Below are 17,551 nucleotides of genomic sequence, written 5' to 3'. Positions count from 1 at the left end.
TTTTTTTTTTCACAAAATTGTCATATTATCAGGTTATTTCTCACACACAGCATATGCATACCACAAATTACACCCCAAAACACATTCTGCTATTACTCCCGAGTATGGTGATACCACATGTGTGAGACTTTTACACAGCGTGGCCACATACAGAGGCCCAACATGCGGGGAGCGCCATCAGGCGTTCTGGAGCACCCAGGACAATTCTGACATTTCTCTCCTACATGTAAAAATCATCATTTATTTGCTAGAAAATTACATAGAACTCCAAAACATTATATATGTTTTTTTAGCAAACACCCTGGAGAATACAATGGTGGTCTTTGCAACTTTTTATCTCGCACGGTATTTGCGCAGTAATTTTTCGAATGCTTTTTTTTGGAAAAAAAACTGTTTTGTGCTTAAAAAAAAAAAAACACAGTAAAGTTAGCCCAATTTTTGCATAATGTGAAAGATGAAGTTACGCTGAGTAAATAGATACCTAATATGTCACTTTTCAAAATTGCACACGCTCGTGGAATGGCGGCAAACGTCGCTACTTAAAAATCCCCATAGGCGACGATTTACATTTTTTTTACTGGTTATATGTTTTGAGTTACAGAGGAGGTCTAGGGCTAGAATTATTTCTCTCGCTCTAACGTTCGCAGCGATACCTCACATGTGTGGTTTGAACACCGTTTTCATATGTGGGCGGGACTTACGCATGCGTTCGCTTCTGCATGCGAGCTCACAGGGACATGGGCGCTTTAAAAAAAACATTTTTTTTTTATTGTTCATTTTACTTTATTTATTTTAGTTTGACATTTTTTTCCCCAAAAATAATTTTTTTGATCACTTTTATTCCTATTAAAAGGAATGTAAACATCCCTTGTAATAGGAATATGGCATGACAGGTCCTCTTTACAGTGAGATGTGGGGTCAATAAGACCCACATCTCACCTCTAAGCTGGGAAGCCTGAAAAAAAAAAAAAGATTCTGGCTTTGATCGTATTAGCGATTCGGTAGAAGCACCGGAGGGCGGCGGGAGATGTCTATGGCTGGGTATTGCAGGGTATCACCGACTATGGCTGGGTATCTCAGAGCATGGTGTTGCAGAGTACTGCGTTGCAGAGCATTGCAGGGTATTGGCGGGTGTTGCAGAGCATTGCAGAGTGTTGCAGGGTATTGGCGGGTGTTGCAGAGCATTGCAGAGTGTTGCAGGGTATCGGCGGGTGTTGCAGAGCATTGCAGAGTGTTGCAGGGTATCGGCGGGGGTTGCAGAGCATTGCAGAGTGTTGCAGGGTATCGGCGGGGGTTGCAGAGCATTGCAGAGTGTTGCAGGGTATCGGCGGGGGTTGCAGAGCATTGCAGAGTGTTGCAGGGTATCGGCGGGGGTTGCAGAGCATTGCGGAGTGTTGCAGGGTATCGGCGGGTGTTGCAGAGCGTTGCGGAGTGTTGCAGGGCATTGCGGAGTGTTGCAGGGCATTGCGGAGTGTTGCAGGGCATTGCGGAGTGTTGCAGGGCATTGCGGAGTGTTGCAGGGCATTGCGGAGTGTTGCAGGGCATTGCGGAGTGTTGCAGGGCATTGCGGAGTGTTGCAGGGCATTGCGGAGTGTTGCAGGGCATTGCGGAGTGTTGCAGGGCATTGCGGAGTGTTGCAGGGCATTGCGGAGTGTTGCAGGGCATTGCGGAGTGTTGCAGGGCATTGCGGAGTGTTGCAGGGCATTGCAGAGTGTTGCAGGGCATTGCAGAGTGTTGCAGGGCATTGCAGAGTGTTGCAGGGCATTGCAGAGTGTTGCAGGGCATTGCAGAGTATTTGCAGGGAATTGCAGAGTAATGCAGAGTATTTGCAGGGAATTGCAGAGTAATGCAGAGTATTTGCAGGGAATTGCAGAGTAATGCAGAGTATTTGCAGGGATTTGAGGGGTTAATTTTCGGTGAGCAGCGATGTGGGCACTGCAGATGCAGCCCACATCGCTGCTGACACCGATCTCTTCCCCCTCCGCTGTACCGATCGGTACAGAGAGGGGGAGGGAGGAACCGGCGTCATAACATGACGCCGGCTTGTTTACAAGTGATCACTCCGTCATTTGACGGAGCGATCACGTGGTAAACGGCCGCGATGAGCGGCCGTTTACCGTGATTCGTGATGCGCCGGGTCCACTGGACCCAGCGGTCACGGATGCTCTCGTGTGCGCGCCCCAGGGGGCGCGCGAGAGCAGAATTCTAGGAGGCCGTTAATTAACGGCCTCTTAGAGTTAAACAACCGCCCTGATGCCGTTAATCGGCAATGGGCGGTTGTTAAGTGGTTAAAGGTGATTTGGCTAAGTCTACAGAACACCAAAGGCAGCTCTCCCTGTGCCTACCCGCGGTCCACTGGCTTCCCCCGGAGCCTGCATCGGGGGAAGTCCCCCATGCTGCCCCCCCCATGCATCCTCCAGATCCCCAGTAACTCAAAGCTTTTGCTGTGGCGCCCAGAAAAAGCTCCAGCCAGCCCTCCATTTTTCCTCCTCTGTGCAGAGTGGGACCTGAAACGCTTCCCCGGCGCCTGGCGATTGAGTCACCGCCTTCCAGATAGGACGTCCGGTGACCTCCAGTCAGGTGGCATCATTTCTGGCCAAAAGGAACGCTCCTCCTGCCAATGCTGCTGGGAGGATGTTGCACAGCCGCTCACGTCCCTCGCCAGGCTCTGGAAGGAGGCAGGACCGGGCTCTCCTCCCACCAGCCTGCCAAAAATGGTGACCCCCCACCACCAACTGATGCCGGAAATTTAGCAAACCGGTAATTTTTCTCCTGCACTGATGGGGCGGCAGCGATGGGGGCGGCAGCGAAGGGGGCGCAGCGATGGGGGCGGCAAGGAAGGGGGCGGCAAGGAAGGGGGCGGCAAGGAAGGGGGCGGCAAGGAAGGGGGCGGCAACGAAGGGGGCGCAGCGATGGGGGCGCAGCGAAGGGCCCAGAAAAAGCTCCAGTCAGCCCTCCATTTTTCCTCCCTGTGCAGAGTGGGAACTGATACACGTCCCCGGCGCCTGAGTCACCCCCTTCCAGATAGTACGTCCGATGACCTCCAGTCAAGTGGCATCATTTCTGGCCAAAAGGAACGCTCCTCCTGCCAATGCTGCCGGGAGGATGTTGCACAGCCGCTCACGTCCCTCGCCAGGCTCTGGAAGGAGGCAGGGCCGGGTTCTCCTCCCACCAGCCTGCCAAAAATGGTGACCCCCACCACCAACTGATGCCGGAAGCAGTGATGGGGTGGCAGCGATGGGGGCGCAGCGAAGGGGCCGCCGGCGAAGGGGCCGCCGGCGAAGGGGTGACAGCGAAGGGGCCGCCCGCGAAGGGGTGACAGCGAAGGGGTGACAGCGAAGGGGTGACAGCGAAGGACGCAGCGATTTTCCTTTAACACAAGCTTAGCATGAGGAAAGAAAAGCGGATAACCAGCTTGTTTTAATCCTGAGGGGTTTTACTTCCTCTTCATTCCCCTGCAAGGTAAAAGCATAATGGGCTAGTATGCATAGCATACTAGCCCATTATGTGCCACCCACCTGCAAACGAAGCCCGCGATGTCCCCGCTGTGTGGAAGCATCCATCTACACCCCTCTTTCTTCCGGGGCCATGGACTGCGGCTCTGTAAATGGCCGTTGTCGCGTGACATCATGCAAGAGCCGACGGTCGCAACACGGGCCCTATAGAAACGGTCCGATCGTGCCCTCTCTAAAGTGCGCTGATGACATTGGCGGAAAGCGTAAATGGTATACATCTCCAGTTCCTACGGGTAAGCCTTATTATACGCTTACCTGTAGGGAAACGTGGTCTGTAAGGGTTTACAACCACTTTAAGAAAATAAAAAGAAAGAACACTAACTGCGCTGCACCAAGGAAGAATAAAAATAAGTGATCACCGCTGCAATACTCCACTGCCCTCCAGTGCTGCTCCTTGCAGACTCGCCTCTCTAAAATCCAGTACTGCTTCTCAAAAGGGCTACATGACGACAATTTGTCCTTTAACAAAACTTCCTTACAGCTTACAGGGCAGTGATGGTGAACCTTGGCACTCCAGATGTTTTGGAACTACATTTCCCATGATGCTCATGCACTCTGCAGTGTAGTGGAGCATCATGGGAAATGTAGTTCCAAAACATCTGGGGTGCCGAGGTTCACCATCACTGGGTTAGGGTGTCAAGGACCCACTGCACAAAGAGCCCCCCGTATCTGGGGGGGCACGTGCCAGGCTCTGGTCTCACACAGGAGAAGGCTGCAGGGAACGAAGTGGACATCCTCAAGCATGGCCGTTCCCTGCAGCATTCTGGAGCAGCATAACGCGGACCAAAGATTTCTGTTGGGGGGTAGTCGGGGGAGGGGATCTCAGCCTGAAATTGGCTTTTAAAAAGGGGGTTGTAAAGTCTCTTTTTTTTTTTTTTTAAAACAAACTTGTTATACTTACCTGCCCTATTGCAGTGGATTTGCCCAGAGCAGCCCAGATCCTCTTCTTCTCGGGTCCCCTCTTCACTGCTCTTGGCACCGTACCTCCTGCTGAGTGCCCCCACAGCAAGCTGCTTGCTATGAGGGCACCCGAGCTGAGCCGCAGCTCAGTGTGGCCACTCAGACACGGAGCTGCCGTCCGGCCTCGCCCCCCCCTCTGTCCCCAATTGGCTAACTGACTTTGAATGACAGCCGCAGGAGCCAATGGCCAATCAAGGAGGAGAGTCCCGGACATCACTGGACAGAGAGGGGACTCAAGTAAGTATTAGGAGGGCTATTACACACACAGAAGTTTTTTTATTTTAATGCTTAGAATGCATTAAGATAAAAAAAAAATTTTCGCTTTTGCAACTTCTTTAATCTATTAGTGAAATGCACAGAGTTTTCTCTTGCGTTTTTTTTTTTTTGCTCCTTCCAGCTCACCTCGCAGATCCTCTTCTGCTGCTCCAGGGTGTCTTTTGGAAGTTTCTTTCGCTCGATTTCCATGGAAAGACCCACAATATATTCTCTGCAAATGGTGATCAGCTGCTGAGCCTGAAAAGAAAGTCAATTCAAGAATTTTCATTCTCCCTCCAGTGCTAAAAGTCCCTTTGGGTGGGGGGGGGGGCTTCAGGAAGTAATAATTCACACTGGGGGGGCCTTCAGGAATTAATTCCAATGGGGGGGGGGGCTTCAGGAAGTAATAATTAAAATTGGGGGGGCTTCAGGAATTAATTCAAATGGGGGGGCTTCAGGAAGTAATTGAAATGGGGGGGGGCTTCAGGAAGTAATTCAAATTGGGGGGCTTCAGGAAGTAATAATTCAAACGTAGGGGCGCTTCAGGAAGTAATAATTCAAATTAGGGGGGAGGAGGAGGCTTCAGGAGGTAATAATTCAAATGGGGGGGGCTTCATGAAGTAATAATTCAAATTGGGGGGGGGGGGGGGGGCTTCATGAAGTAATAATTCAAATTGGGGGGGGGCTTCATGAAGTAATAATTCAAATTGGGGGGGGGGGGCTTCATGAAGTAATAATTCAAATTGGGGAGCTTTAGGAAGAATTCAAATTGGGGGGCTTCAGGAAGTAATAATTCAAATTGGGGGAGCTTCAGGAAGTAATAATTCAAATTGGGTGGGGGCTTCAGTATTAATTCAAATTGGGTGGGGGCTTCAGGTAGTAATAATTCAAACTGGGGGGGCTTCAGTAATAATTCACATGGGGGGGCTTCATGAAGTAATAATTCAAATTGGGGAGCTTCAGGAAGTAATAATTCAAATAGAGGGGGAGCTTCAGGAAGTAATAATTCAAATTGGGGGGCTTCAGGAAGTAATAATTCAAATTGGGGGGCTTCAGGAAGTAATAATTAAAATTGAGGGGGAGCTTCAGGAAGCAATAATTCAAATTGGGGGGGCTTCTGGAAGTACATTTTAGACACCCCGAGCCCTCACCTCGGAGATCTCCTGCTTGTTGTCCACCACCAGGAGGGGAACGCTGAGCAGAATTAGGCGGAACTTCTCCACCGCCTCTTCAAACTTGCCGGTGGTGGTGAGCTGGTAGCACAGCTGCAGCCGCTGGATGAGATCGCTGAGCTTCAGGCCAACTGCGGGAAGGCCGTTCTTCAATCCCGCGTCCTTCCTACAGAGACCGGGGGAAGACGGCGTTATTATATTACCAATATTGGGGACCTTGCCGATATTCTGATCTTACTCGGACCCAAGGAGAAAACATGCACATCAGGAATGCCATTATCACTGTGACTTCACTGGCTGCATGCTTGAAGAGCATGGAAGTGCTAAACTCATCTGGAATTAATCTGGCCAACTGGCACTTCTGAGGGTGGTCAGCAACGTTACCTACCAGGGACGTGCGGTGAGGCGAGTGGCTGGTGAGGCACTGGCTAGTTGCATCAGTGCCAGATACACACAGATTACATACGCTAGTTAGAGCGAGAGCAATAATTCTAGCACTAGACCTCCTCTAACTCTAAACATGTAACCTGTAAAAGTTTTCAAAGCGTCGCCTATGGTGATTTTTAAAGTAGCGAAGTTGGGTGCCACTTCCCCAATACATTGTAAACCGCTGAGTAAACTGTTGGCGCCATATAAATCGTTACTAATAAGAAGAATTCCACAAGTGTGTGCAATTTTAAAAGCGTAACCTGTTCATCTATTTGATGATGTCCCTGATGATGCACTTTTGCTGACGAAACGTTGGGTGAAGCTTGGGACGTGCGACGCAGAGTGCGGGCGGTGATATGTGGCGGCCATCTTAGTGGTTTGAAACGCTGGGACGTTTCTACATGCCTGTTTTACCTACATTAAAATGTGAGTGGATCCATTTTTATCTTCGATAAATTGGTTTGTATCGATCGTTGCGCAATGAGCGTTCCTTTCTGTTTTTTATATATAATGTGGATGCCGGCGCTTGCCTGCAGTAGGTCTTTTCTGGATGTGGAGTGATTTCCTTATCCCTAATGGTCTTATGTGAGGTGGAGCAGCTTTAACCGCATGTGGAATGGAATAGTGTTTGTTGGAACGATCGATGGTGCCGCTATTCAGTACATTTAAAAGTGTATACCACATACACTGATGGTAAGAGTCTATTATGTTATTATTATTTTATTATTATAATACTATTATATTATTATTATTTTATTATACTACTATTATACTATTTTATTATTATATTATTATTTTATTATACTACTATTATACTATTTTATTATTATAATAATACTATTATTTTATTATTATTATACTATTTTATTATATTATTTTACTATTATATTATTATTATATTATACTACTATTATACTATTTTATTATTATATTATTATTATTATTATACTATTATTATTTTATTATACTATTTTATTATTATATTATTATAATACTATTATATTATTATTTTATTATACTATTATATTTTTATTATTATACTATTTTATTATGATATTATTTTACTATTATATTATTATTATATTTTACTATACTACTATTATACTATTTTATTATTATAATAAAAAAATATAATAGTATTATTATTATTTTATTATACTATTATATTTTATTATTATACTATTTTATTATATTATATCATACTACTATTATACTATTTTATTATTATATTATTATTATACTATTATTATTATATTATTATTATACTACTATTATACTATTTTATTATTATTTTATTATACTATTATATTATTATACTATTTTATTATATTATTTTACTATTATATTATTATTATTATTATTATTATATTATACTACTATTATACTATTATTATACAATTATTTTATTATACTACTATTATACTATTTTATTATTATATTATTATAATAATACTATTATATTATTTTATTATACTATTATATTATTATTATACTATTTTATTATGATATTATTTTACTATTATATTATTATTATATTATATTTTATTATACTACTATTATACTATTTTATTATTATAATACTATTATATTATACTATTTTATTATTATATTATTATACTACTATTATACTATTTTATTATTATAATAATACTATTATATTATTTTATTATTATTATTATTTTATTATACTATTTTATTATTATTATTATACTATTTTATTATATTATTTTACTATTATATTATTATTATATTTTATTATACTACTATTATACTATTTTATTATTATATTATATTATAATACTATTATATTATACTATTTTATTATATTATTATTATTTTATTATTATATTATTATACTATTGGGTGATGATGGTCTATCTTTAAATGGATTCTATGCTGATCGATCCAATGTTTTTTGAGTCATTTTATTAATTGGATTTTTAAGTGCTACACTTTTTTTCCATTTCTTTCAATTGTACCAAGCAATCTAGTGTTAGCAGCTTTTTTATTTTATTTTTTATTTTATTATTTGATATTTGGCGCAACAAATCCCTGTACTATTGTTGTCCTTCTATAACAATGCAGCGAGAGGCGTGCCTCCACTGCAGCATTTTTATTGGACCGCTTGGTGCTTTACCATTGGTCCACGGCTCCAAGCTGTCCATTGAGCTCAGTGCCTCTGACAAGAAGCGAGGAGAGGAAGCGCTGTGAGCTCATCCTCGCAGTCTGCTACAAACAGTGTGTGACGGCTTGTATTTAAAATCGGTCGCTCTGTACGTAGCGTCTGAATGGCTGCACAAAGAGCCCCGTATCTCCGGAGCTAGAAGTCGATCGTTTTTTTTTTTTTTTGTAGTTTTTTTTTTTTATGTTTATCACCTGCCTCCCCCGACTGCACATCCCCGTCACCCATCTTTCTCTCCAAAACACAGGAAACACGAACATTTTGCGTTCAGGAGGCGCCTAGAAATCTCTTACCAGTTGCGCTGTGGGTAGCCGTACATGGTGGGAAGCCCCGGCAGAGCCTGGAAGGTGCTGCGTCCCCGGGAAAAGGTATGGAGGAAATGCTGCTTGTACGGACCGAAGTTCACCACTCCCACCTGATCGTGGAGAAGCTGAGAGAGGACAAGCATCAAAAGTTACTTCTCAAGTATACAAAATGCTGTAAAGTTTTTACACAAGCACCCTACATTTGCAAACAGCTACAATTGGGGGCGCCCTCTTCTTTATTACAAAAAAATAAAAATAAAAAGTAGTCAGGGAATGCGACAAAGCAAAAAGACGCAGATTGGGCTAAAATCAGAGCGTTTACCCAAATTATATCTTAACAATCCCCCCCGCAACCAGAATCACAAGACCACCCCCTCCCTCAGGACCGCTGGGAGTGTTTCCTCATGGAGAAATATAGGGAAGCAGAGGGCCACATCCCACCACCGGGCCGCAGTTTGGAGACCACTGGTATAAAGGAAGGGCTGGGAGAAATCCTGGATACAGAAAGATTTTTACCTTAATGCAGAGAATGCATTAGACCCCTTTCACACTGGGGGCGTCCTTGCATTATTGCCCGAAGGGGTTAAAAACGCCCCCGTGTTGCGGCGCTTCCGAAAAAGTGCTTTTTAGTTGCTTTGGAAGTGCTGCCCATTCATTGCAATGGGCAGGGGCATTTCGGAAGCCGTGTATACACCGCTCCCAAACCGTCCCAAAGACGTTGCTTGCAGGACTTTTTCTAATGTCCAGCAAGCTCACCGCCCCCCAGTGTGAGAGCTCTCGGGTTTTTCACATTCGGGCGGCACGAGAGGCAGTTTTCAGGTGCCATTTCTAGCGCTAAAACTACCTCAGTGTGAAAGGGGTCTTAAAGCAGAACATCACCCAAAAGGGGAGGTTTCACTCTTCCTCTTCCCCCTACTCCATGAAAATACTTGGCACGTTTATTTTTTTGGGGGGGGGGGGGGGGGGTGTTAGTGCGTATCTAGTTTTGTTAAAGCGGAGCTCCACCCTAAAGTGGAACTTCCGCTCATTGGAACCCTCCGGCGCCACAATTGGCACCCTTCAGGGGGGAGGGGGGTGCAGATACCTGTACAGTACAGGTATCTGCACCCACTTCCGGCATAGATATCCGCAGAATCTGCGGATATTTACGCCACTTTCCACGGGTTCCCCACTGTCTGCTGGGAAACACACGGATCCCAGAGACATCGGGGACCATCCTTATTGCGCAGCGCGACTTGCGCATGCGCAGTAGGGAACCGGGAAATGAAGCCACAAGGCTCCACTCCCTGATTCCCATACGCAAGGCGGCGGCGGCAGCACCCGAGAGACGATCGAGAGATCGGCTTCGGGTGCCGACATCGTGGGCACGCTGGGCGGGTAAGTGCCATTATTTTAAAACTCAGCAACCGCAGTATTTGTAGCTGCTGGCTTTAAAAAAAAAAATAAAAAAAATAAAAAAAAAACGGCGGAACTCCCGCTTTAAGTACCCGTTCCCACTTCCCTCATCCCTGCCCACAGCCTTCTGGAACCCATCACAGCTTCCAAGAAACTGCGGGACCATTCAGGCAGTGCAGTCCACGCATGCCCAGTCAACTGCGAAGCTGCAAGGAGTCACAGCCGGCTGCCCACAGTTAATATGACGGACGTGACGAAACCGGCCTGGGTGGGCACATCGCGTTGGGATCCCTGGGCAGCTGATTGCCTGTTAAAAGTCAGCAGCTACAGTTTTTTTTGTAGCTGCTGACTTAAGTTTTAAAATAAACCGACCATTAAAATTATAGACTGATCATTTCTTTGTCAGTAGGCAAACGTACAAAATCAGTAGGGCTTCAAATACTTTTTGCCCCTCGCTGTACCCAAGCGGGTTTTGTGCCCTTGCAATAACAGGCTTCGCACACACGCCTCTGCCTGACTAAGTTATCAGCTAACCTTTTACACCATTTTCACTATTCAGAGTTCTGAACTCACCCGCATTGCCGTTTCGAATGAAGCAGCCAAGATATGATCCACGGGAAGCTGGGAGTTGTTGCACCACAACTGCAAAAAGACAATAAAATAACTTTAGTTGACAACGAACCAACAATACTATTAAAATAAAATCATTTTTTTTGCCCATCGAATTGATCATTTTATTCGGTCGGATGGCTCTCTTCACAGACAATTCCACCACGTAGTCATTCATTTTTTTTTTGCAGCAAAAATTTTATAATTCACACCAGTTTTCCATGTAATAGTCAAGAATAAAACCGCTTTCCTGCATTTTAGTGGTCTGGTGATCATTTCTGTTCTGGTCCGGTATGTGAACACTTCTAATGTCTTACCTGTGCCGGGCTGCTGCCTTTGGTGGGTGGCACAAAGAAGCCATCTTCTCCAGTTCCAGATGGGCCAGAGGGAACATCCTGAATAAAAGGGGTAAGAAAGAATGAAGGATCAGTGACATAAATACAGACCTCCATCTTGATTCTCAATCTAAAAAAAAAATAAAAAAATAAAAAATAAAATAAATAAAAAGGGTTTGGGAGCAATTCACAAATTCCTTACTATACAAGCTGGAACAAGTCTACACAAGAGGAACGCAACTGAGAAGATAGATCTTCAGTCTTCCCAGAAGGATGACCAGAATTAGGCCCCATGCACTCATAGGGGGGAACCGATGGACACTCATAGGGGGGAACCGATGGACGCTCATAGGGGGGAACAGAACCGATGGACGCTCATAGGGGGGAACAGAACCGATGGACGCTCATAGGGGGGAACAGAACCGATGGACGCTCATAGGGGGGAACCGATGGACACTCATAGGGGGAACCGATGGACACTCATAGGGGGAACCGATGGACACTCATAGGGGGAACCGATGGACACTCATAGGGGGAACCGATGGACACTCATAGGGGGAACCGATGGACACTCATAGGGGGAACCGATGGACACTCATAGGGGGAACCGATGGGCAGCACTGATCAGAGGCACTGAGTGGGCCACCTCCATGTTTGGCAGTGGGGTTGGTGTTCAGGGGGTCATGGGCAGCACTCCTCCTCCTCCAAACATGGTGAGTTGAGTTGATGCCAAAGAGCTTGACTTTGGTCTCATCTGATCACATCACTTTCACCCTGGTCTCCTCTGAATCATTCAGATGTTCACTGGGCACAGAGTGCCATCCCTAATGGGCAATGATTGCCTTCCCTGAAGAGCTCTAGTGGGTTTACCTGGTGGCCATGGGTGGGCATCCTGGGGGATAATCAGTGCAGCCCCCCCCCCCCCCGTCAGAACAGCCAGGAGAACAGCCGATCGGCTCTTCTTGCGTCTGTCAGCACACAGAGGAAAAGCCCATACACGGCTTTTTCGGTTTACACTGTGATTGGACACAGCTGATCACGTGGTAAAGAGCCTCCGTCGGCTCTTTACCTGGATCGGAAGTGCGAGGTGTCAACTGACACACCATCGATCGCTGCTCTAGTTAAGTTTGTGTTTGTCTAAACTTCCACTTTAAGGATTCTCACCAGTTCAGGGGGAAGTTCCAGATCTTCTTCCACGTCCCATCCACCTCCTTCTTCTTGTGCTTTTCCAGGAGCATCTTCTCCGAATGTATCTCCTGCATCCACAAAGCCATCTAAGAAGTAGAAGAAAATAATAATAAAAAAAAAAAAAAAAAAAAAAAAGGACAAATTCTCTCCTGACCACCCATCAGAAGACAAAAACGAGACATCTGCTTTACCTTCATCCAGCTGAAGCTCAGCATCTTCTCCCCAACCTTCTCCACCCACAGTGTCCACATCGATGTCTGCTGCCATACCTTTGGCTATAAAGAACAGAAAGAGAGCGAAAGGAGACAGGAGGTGATTTGATGAGATGGCCTTCATCGGTCTCGTTCTTCAGAACCTTTCATATCTCTCTCTCTTCAGCAAAGCCTTACCTTTACTTGCTATGGATCCTTCAAAGAAGCCCTTGGAAACTGTCAGCAGAGGCCAGTTGGTGTCAAGCGGCATAACTGGAGGAGGAGGTAGCAGCAGTTTGGCATCTGGGTCTACCTCTGGAATCTACAAAATGTGAGGCCAAATTGATTAATTTCTAAACCACAAAGAACGCATTCTGAGATCAGCTAGGTGGCCATCTTAGCTGGATGGGTCACCTTGTTACTGATGACGCTTCCAATTGTTTTTTTTTGTTGTTGTCTGGGAGGTGTTTCGGTTGTTGTTTTTTGTGGGAATGCATTATGTTTGTTTTTTTCTTTTGATTTTCATTTTTGTATTGTTTTTGTTTTATGAAAAAAATTAAAAAGTTTGTTATTGGTGCCAGTGGACATTGTGGTTTTGGCTGTCTGTTATATCAGACAGCCAATCATGCCAGTGTGTTTTATCAGACAGCCAATCATGCCAGTGTGTTATATCAGACAGCCAATCATGCCAGTGTGTTATATCAGACAGCCAATCATGCCAGTGTAAGGTGGGCAGGAGAAAAGCAGACTGCACCAATGAACATCCCTACGCTATTTTGTCAAAAGTATTGGGACACCGGCCTTTACACACACATGAACTTTAATGGCATACCAGTCTTAGTCCGTAGGGTTCAATATTGAGATGGCCCACCCTTTGCAGCTATAACAGCTTCAACTCTTCTGGGAAGGCCGTCCACAAGGTTTAGGAGTCTGTCTATGGGAATGTTTGGCCATTCTTCCAGAAGCGCATTTGTGAGGTCAGGCTCTAATGGAATGTTTGACTATTCTTCCAGAAATGCATTTGTGTTGGATGAGAAGGCCTAGCTCAGTGTCTCCGCTCAAACTCATCCCAAAGGTGTTCTTTTGGGTTGAGGCCAGTCAAGTTCCTCCACCCCAAACTCTCTCATCCACGTCTTTACGGACCTTGATTTGTGCACTGGTCCAAATCATTTGGTGGGGGGAGGATTATGGTGCGGGGTTGTTATTCATGACTTAGGCTTGGCCCCTTAGTTCCAGTGAAGAGAACTTTTAAGGCGTCAGCATACCAAGACATTTTTGACAATTTCATGTTCTCAACTTTGTAGGAACAGTTTGGGGATGGCCCCTTCCTGTTCCAACATGACTGCCCACCAGTGCACAAAGCAAGGTCCATCAAGGGTGGGCCAACTCTATATTGAACCCTACGGACCAAGACTGGGATGCCAGTAAAGTTAAATTAAAGCAGAGGTCCACCCTAAAATGGACCTTCCGCTCATTGGAATCCTCCCCCCTCCGGCGCCACAATTGGCACCTTTCAGGGGGGAGGGGGGTGCAGTTACCTGGATAATCCAGGTAACTGCACCCACTTCCGGGATAGCTCTCTGCGGAAAGGGGCGTAGATTACGCCCCTTTCCGCAAGTGCCCGCCCCTTTCCGCAAGTGCCCCGCTGCCTGCTGGGAAAACACAGATCCCAGAGGCAGCGGGGACCGTCCTCATTGCGCAGCGCGGCTCGCGCATGCACAGTAGGGAACCGGGAAATGAAGCCGAAAGGCTCCATTTCCTGATTCCCATACCCAAGATGGCGGCGGCAGCACCCGAGAAACGATCTACAGATCGGCTTCGGGTGCCGACATCGCGGGCGTGCTGGACAGGTAAGTGTCACTATTTTAAAAGTCAGCAGCTGCAGTATTTGTAGCTGCTGGCTTAAAATAAATAAATAAATAAATAATAATAAAAAAAAAAGGCGGAGTCCCGGCGGAGTCCCGCTTTAAATGTGCGTGTAAAGGCAGGCGTTCCAATACTTTTGGTAATATAGCGTATCTTTCAAGGGTTTACCATCATGCAAAAACACGAGGCACCAATGGTCAACCATCATAGGGCTACGACTGGTAGAGTTGGAGGCCCTGGGGACACACTTACTATTTCTTTCTCTGGTTCAAAGGATTCCCGCAGTTTGTCTTCTTCATCCGTAATGCCGTGTGTGGCGGCAGTGAGATAAGCCAGAGACTCTGCAGAAAAGGAAAAAAAAAAGAAAAAAAAAAAAAGAAAAAGACAATTACAGTCTACAACTCAGCAGAACAATAAAGGAAGGAGCAGGCTGTGTTAGCAGACAAGGGTTTACTTACTCTGCCCACAGTTCTTAAGGATCCTCACTCTCTCATCAACGTCTCCCAGGAAGAGGGCATTCTGGTACTGCCCGCTCATGTCCTTACGGATCTCAGCTGTAATTCAAGATACAAAAAGAAGATGGTAAGGCACAGCAAGACAGATACCCTGACCCCGAGCCAGCTGCTTCACCAAAGTTTAAAAGTGGGGGGGGAGCACGAATCTCTCTCTACAGTTCTGGTTGGGTACCAATTCCCACAGACAAACTCCAAAATAGCGTAGAAAGCCCTCCCGGTAGAATGGAGGCTGTTCTAGACATGAAGGGGGGCACCAACTTCGAACTTGTGCATATTAAAAAGGAGTGACAGGCCCACCCAACAAGGACAGCCACATCACAACATCCAGAAGAAGATGGGTAGAAGATGCCGGCTTTGGGATCTCACAACAATAGAGTAGAAGTATAGCGGAATTTGGTTCCCCTTTAAAGCCTATGAATTTGAAACAGGATGTTCAACAAGCTCCTATAGGTGTGATGGGTCAGGTGTCCACAAACTACAGTCATACAAGAGAACAGCCAACTCAGGTGGACTGGCCGGGGAACCACCTCCCGCCTGCGAGCTGTCATATGACGTCCTTGGCTTTGTGTGGGTATATCTGACTGATGGTGCAGAGTCTTTATGTAATAGGTGCGGGGGGGGCATGAGGGGGAAGCTGCCCTGGGTGCAGTGTCTTTATCCACGTCATATGACGTCCTTTGGCTTTTAATAGGTGCGGGAGGGGGGGCATGAGGGGAAGCTGCCCTCGGCGCAGTGTCTTTATCCACATCATATGACGTCCTTGGCTTTGTCTGGGTATATCTGACGGATGGGTGCGGTGTCTTTATGCAATAGGTGCGGGGGGCATGAGGGGAAGCTGCCCTGGCCGTAGTGTCTTTATCCACGTAATATGACGTCCTTTGGCTTTTAAAAAGGTGCGGGAGGGGGGCATGAGGGAAAGCTGCCTTGGGTGCAGTGTCTTTATCCACATCATATGACGTCCTTGGCTTTGTGTGGGTATATCTGACTGATGGGTGCAGTGTCTTTATGTAATAGGTGCGGGGGGGGGGGGGGGGCCATTATGGGAAGCTGGCATGGGCGCAGTGTCTTTATCCACGTCATATGACGTCCTTGGCTTTGTGGGGGTATATCTGAATGATGGGTGCACTTTTTTTCAGCCGGTGATTCCCTACACCATAAGAATGATCATGGCGGCTGTTCCGCCGCTCGATCGTTGTTACGGGCAGCGCGAGGGAACGCCCTTTTACATGTAGGAGAGAAGTACCAGAAATGGCCCGGTATGGAAGTGGTTAAAGCAGAACTAAACCCACCTCTCTTTTTCAGCGAAGGAAGCTGCCATCTTGGCCTGTGTTTTATCTGTAACTGCCATAGTGCTGCACATGTTATCAGTTATGACACCAGTCATTGGATCGTATGACAGTTTGGATAATAGCACAAGCAAAATGTGATAGTTAGCATTCATGGCATGCTGGGAATGTAACTTTTTTTTTTTTTTTTTAACTGTTAAATCGATGAGGCTTAGTGACCTGCACCCACACTCACCCACGTCATATTAGAACACAGCAGCCATATGCATGCAGCTGCTTGTTCCAATAGAGATGAATGGGACGGCAGCACGGGGACGCCTGTGCAGCCCCATGCAGGGGAAACCCGAACCTGCGCGGGGCTTGCAGTAGAGCGCCCTATGTGAACGAGCCCCAATACAATTTATCAAGAAATCTGCATATTGTTACACAGGAAGCTCTGAATAAAGACCCTTACTAATCCTCTATACTGCCCACCAAAAGGTGTCTACCATATGAAGTCAGGAGCTGATCTGATCATCTATGTGGTGTGCATCTCTTACCGATCTTCATCATCTTTCGCAGTTTCTCCAGGTTCCCGGTGATGAGGTAAAGGAAGGCGAGCTTATCGAAATTCTTGGTGCGCTGGTAGCACATCTCCACGATCTGATGGTTGCCCTGCAGCAGAGCCACCTCGCCCAGCTTCTCCCAGCAGCTCTTGTCATCCAGAGCCTTTGCGGCTTCTAAAGCGATCTGGTGTGCAGAGAGAAGCGGTTATTACAGATAGACAGGGGTATGAGTAGCGAGGCGCAAATAAATGAACCTGAAACTCAAGTGAAGGTCTGCTATTTTTTTTAGAGCAGGGATCTCCAAACTTTCTAAACAAAGGACCAGCATTCTTGAGACTTTAGGAGGGCCAGACTGTGGCCATTGGAGGTAGAAAAGGTTCCGGCCTCAGTGAGAGGTGTCATTGGGAGGAATTGTGCCCCATTGTTTGGTGTCATTGGGAGGAATTGTGCCCCATTGTTTGGTGTCATTGGGAGGAATTGTGGCACATTGTTGACGCATTCGGCCCCCAGGCCACAGTTTGGAGATCGTTTTAGAGAAAATCTAGAAATGTTTATTGTGCGTAAACGGAACCCTGAAAGATTTATCTTTCTCTTGAATTTCTCCAGAAAAATATCAGTGCACTTCCTGTGCCTAGGCACTCTTGCTTTGTAACCTTATTGACTAGTTAAACATCTACAGGAGTTCATCTTAGGCCCTCTTGCCGCTGATCACTAGTTTTAGCAGGTTTGGAGTGAGATTTGGTGATGTCACTACGGTGCTGTTTATTGTTCTGCTTGCTGGAGGGGAGGCTGTACCCGAGGGC

At 46.1% G+C, this 17,551-nt stretch overlaps 1 protein-coding gene across 1 annotated transcript in view; it reads right to left on the bottom strand.

Annotated features, from left to right (window-relative positions):
• COPA (coat protein complex I subunit alpha) overlaps positions 1 to 17,551 on the bottom strand; it is a 65,186-nt gene that overhangs the window by 9,129 nt on the left and 38,506 nt on the right. Inside the window, exons 20-30 of the mRNA XM_077464087.1 lie at positions 16,743 to 16,932; positions 14,861 to 14,956; positions 14,655 to 14,743; positions 12,735 to 12,858; positions 12,537 to 12,620; positions 12,322 to 12,431; positions 11,140 to 11,217; positions 10,787 to 10,855; positions 8,807 to 8,943; positions 5,882 to 6,068; positions 4,878 to 4,988 (exon numbers count right to left, since the gene is read on the bottom strand). Coding sequence (XP_077320213.1) covers positions 4,878 to 4,988; positions 5,882 to 6,068; positions 8,807 to 8,943; positions 10,787 to 10,855; positions 11,140 to 11,217; positions 12,322 to 12,431; positions 12,537 to 12,620; positions 12,735 to 12,858; positions 14,655 to 14,743; positions 14,861 to 14,956; positions 16,743 to 16,932 — 1,275 coding nt within the window. The remainder of the gene's footprint in view (positions 1 to 4,877; positions 4,989 to 5,881; positions 6,069 to 8,806; positions 8,944 to 10,786; positions 10,856 to 11,139; positions 11,218 to 12,321; positions 12,432 to 12,536; positions 12,621 to 12,734; positions 12,859 to 14,654; positions 14,744 to 14,860; positions 14,957 to 16,742; positions 16,933 to 17,551) is intronic.

Source organism: Lithobates pipiens, unplaced genomic scaffold, assembly GCF_037356315.1.
Source record: "Lithobates pipiens isolate NorthernLeopardFrog02 unplaced genomic scaffold, aLitPip1_a1.2 Scaffold_30, whole genome shotgun sequence".
In the NCBI taxonomy this organism is placed as follows: Eukaryota; Metazoa; Chordata; class Amphibia; order Anura; family Ranidae; genus Lithobates; species Lithobates pipiens.
The sequence above is the reverse complement of the archived record's forward strand: the minus strand, read 5'-3'. Positions and strand labels throughout refer to the sequence as shown.